General features: G+C 40.1%; 1 protein-coding gene across 1 annotated transcript in view; it reads right to left on the minus strand.

Annotated features, from left to right (window-relative positions):
• LOC102429896 (exonuclease 1) overlaps positions 1-3,726 on the minus strand; it is a gene marked incomplete at its 5' end in the record, with an annotated part of 22,687 nt that overhangs the window by 6,399 nt on the left and 12,562 nt on the right. Inside the window, one exon of the mRNA XM_023748939.1 lies at positions 1,175-1,276. Within this exon, the coding sequence (XP_023604707.1) occupies positions 1,175-1,276 (102 nt within the window). The remainder of the gene's footprint in view (positions 1-1,174; positions 1,277-3,726) is intronic.

A 3,726-nucleotide genomic window follows, 5' to 3' on the forward strand; every position in this document is an offset into this window, starting at 1 on the left:
GTTTAATGCCTGGACCTAACTCCTTTTGGGGAAAGTACTGTCTTCATTTCTGGGCCTATCGGTGACAGCAAATGATTCTGGTATCTGCTGGCAGACCTTTCTCTATAATCATATAAACATGCACATGAATATTTTTAAATATTATAAAACAACAAAAACACCATGTTAATAACATGGTTTTTCCTTGTCACTCAAAATAAAATGGGCATCTTTCTAAGGCAGGATATGACTGAAAAGCCTTTCTTATTCAACAATCTTAAGTCTTATATTTGCTACTTTACATTAGTGTTTTACTATATTTGGGGCTATATTTTAGAGTAGGAGATGGAGCGTTTCAGATGGATATGAAGACTGTTGAAATACTTAAACATGGAAAACAAAGAAACTCACCTTTATTCCTACCAGCTAAGACCTAAAACCAAAACTGTATTTAATAACTCGCCTTTTATCTCCAGTTTTCACCACTGTGACCAATACACAAGTAAATGTTCTTGTAAAACTCCATTTCCTTAGGTTCAAGTTCTAGAATGCACTTACCAAGATAAATAATTTGAACTCCTTCAAACTGCTTTCCAGAAATGGTAGGGCAATTCAATCTCTTAAATATCTGATTCTATATCTCACTGTACTTTCATAAAAATGACGCATTTCTCAGAACATATCTGCGTTGTGAAAAGGCACGTGACTATGTACTCATTACAAATAAATGCTAAATAAGCACATGGAACAAAGACCTTTATACTTTATACCACAAGGAAACGTAGCAGGTTTCACAACTGAAACACCTACAGTCAAGCACAGCGGTTCTCAACCTGTGGGTCTCGACCCCTTTGGCGGTCAAACCACCCTTTCACAGGGGTCGCCTAAGACCCTCCTGCAAATCAGATATTTACATGACGATTCATAACAGTAGCAACATTACAGTTATGAAGTAGCAACGAAAATAATTTTATGGTTGGGTCACAACATGAGGAACTGTATTTAAAGGGCCAGAAGGTTGAGAACCACTGGTCAAGCACAAACATGATGCTAGAAGGTTTGTTTGAAAGTAAACATTTTTGTGTAAATAAAAATATAGGCATTTCAATTTTTAATCTTGACATGAAGTGTTTCTCATGTTCTGGTAACAATCACGCGCTGCTTCTGACATGAAATAAATAAATAAATGTTTTACCTTGTTTCTTAGAAGCGTGTCTTTTTTTGAAAAGTGAGATACATGTAGCTTGGGTTTCTGATTACCTTGATTAGCAAGTGACTTAAAATTGCAATCAGATTCCTAGATCCCCCAGATCAAAAAATAAAATGAAATTAGATTTTTACTATGGAATTTATATATGACAACTAACCAAAATTCAACAAAACATAAAATGAAATGAGAAAATCAGTATAAATAAAATGGTTTTTTTGTGTTTTTCCCCCCCAGAAAAGCAAGTATAAGAAACTAAGGATAGAGTAAAGATAAATGGGCCTAATGCTGAAAGAATGAGGTTAGCCAGCCAGTGTCACTTCAAATGCAGTGAAGGAACGAGTAACGTGCGTGAGCTGGAGAAAACACATTTGAAACGGAAGGCGTTTCTGCATCGTCCCAGAAGCCGGCCCAAACGCTCAAGTTCAGATAACACAAGCCGCCTCCTACACAAGCCTGGCTCTCCGTTTCCTAAATTCCCAGCCACAAACGCTGAACCAGGATAGTTCTGCACCTTTTAATGGTGTAACGTGTTCAACATGAAAGAGAAAAGGCATCTGCTTTCAGGAGGTAGGGTCGTGCTACATCGAATGCACAGTTAGCGTTAGCGATGACGCGAAGGCCTGCCCGCTGCTCCCAACCCTTCAGGTGAGACTTTTCTACAGACAGAAAATCTGGATCCCCACTAACGTCAAATAAAAAGGACAATGGGGGGAAATTTAGAAGGCTTTACATTCCTGCCTTTTTCATGAGGGTTTTTTTTGGTTGATATTTATCTTGGGATTCTATATACTTAAAAAACCAAGTGACAAATACTGCATTAATATGGACTGTAACTTATAGAAACTCTAATATTCTCCTCTCAGAGCTAACAGGAGGCGACCCTGGGCTATCAGTTTCTTACAGATCACGAGTAAGATCCCAAGATTACTTCACCTCAGACGGGGCCACTGGACTCAGACACGCAGACCCGGGGGCTGCTGACCTCAGTGAACCACATGGAGTGAGTCTCCCTCCCATATTCGAATGAGGCCCCCAGGCACTGTGGCTCTGAAACAGTTTCTGAATCAAACACTGATTACACAGTTCTCACTAACAATTCATTTATCCTAATAGGAATTTACTACATCTACACCCAAAGCAAAAGATGACTTAAAGAATCACTTTTAGTTCAGCTGGTCTTTTTGCGGAGGGAGGAGGGTTCAGGTTTCTGTAATGAATGAGTACAATAAATGGTTAGCCCAGAAGAACGAGCGTGCGAGTTCTGTGGGCATGACCGGCCCACAGGCTGTGAGCTGGAACAAGGCTTCTTAGTAAACCATGGCTAAGAGCTTACAAAGTCAGTTACACAGACATCCGCTGGGAAAGGGCAAAAAATCTCCCAGAGGAGCTCAGCAGACTTTAAAGTATCCTCACAAATAGATGGCGTTTTAAAAAAATATATTTGTATCGATTTCAGAGAGAGGGAGAGGGAGAGAGATAGAAACATCAATGATGAGAGAGAATTATGGATCGGCTGCCTCCTGCACGCCCCCTATTGGGGACTGAGCCCGCATCCTGACATGTGTCCTGTCCGGGAATCTAACTGTGACCTCCGGTCAACACTCAACCTCTAAGCAACACAAGCCGGGCAATAGATGGTGTTTTGATGAAAGACGTTCAAGAGCTAGCAAGTGTAGTCGTACCCCGTGGTGCCAAGGAAGATTGCAGTGTGAACTGAAAAATGAAAAAGATGACACTGAAATGGAGGCACAAGTTAAAGGAAACAGAGTTGTCCAGACCAGTCTGGGGGAACCAACGGCAAAGGGAAAAGAAGGAAAAGCCATAAAGGCAGCCGGCACTAGGGCGGCGCTCTCTCCAACTTAAACCGCATGGAACAGACTGGGGACCCGAATGTACTAACTGGTTTCAGCTTCTCCGAGTCAAAACAACTTGTCTCCGCATCTTAACTTAGTTCTTTTCTTTGAGTCCAATACAACGTTTCCTTTAGGAACTTAAATAAAATATTTTCCTTTTGCTAAATATAAGCTATACTGATTGGTTAGATGCTGTCCAAAATTCAGGATTATCACACATCGAAATTCAGTCAAATACCACCGAGGCTATAATTGTTCTCACAACGTGGTAGATATGAAATGAAGTATCTTACATTGCTATGCTGTTTGAGGTATCTCAAATTGAGATTTTGAAGTATGATGACATAGCTCAGATTTTTATATGTCATCATGTCATTTTAAAATATGCCACTGGGTCTTATGAACACACTTATTTAGGGTTTTGATTTTATTAAAGTCAAATTAAAAGGTATTTTATAAATTAAAAAATGGCCAGGATGCTAACTTGTTTTGTTATAAAAGGGAAGTTTAGCAAGAATAAGAGTAAATGAAAAGGTATTTCTGAAGTACTAGAACTTAAGGTGAACACCACTACATTAATAGGGCCTTCTCCTTGCCGAAACCGGTTTGGCTCAGTGGATAGAGCGTAGGCCTGCGACTCAAGGGTCCCAGGTTCGATTCCGGTCAAGGGCATGTACCTGGGTT

Source organism: Myotis lucifugus, unplaced genomic scaffold, assembly GCF_000147115.1.
Source record: "Myotis lucifugus unplaced genomic scaffold, Myoluc2.0 scaffold_2106, whole genome shotgun sequence".
NCBI classification, from domain to species: Eukaryota; Metazoa; Chordata; class Mammalia; order Chiroptera; family Vespertilionidae; genus Myotis; species Myotis lucifugus.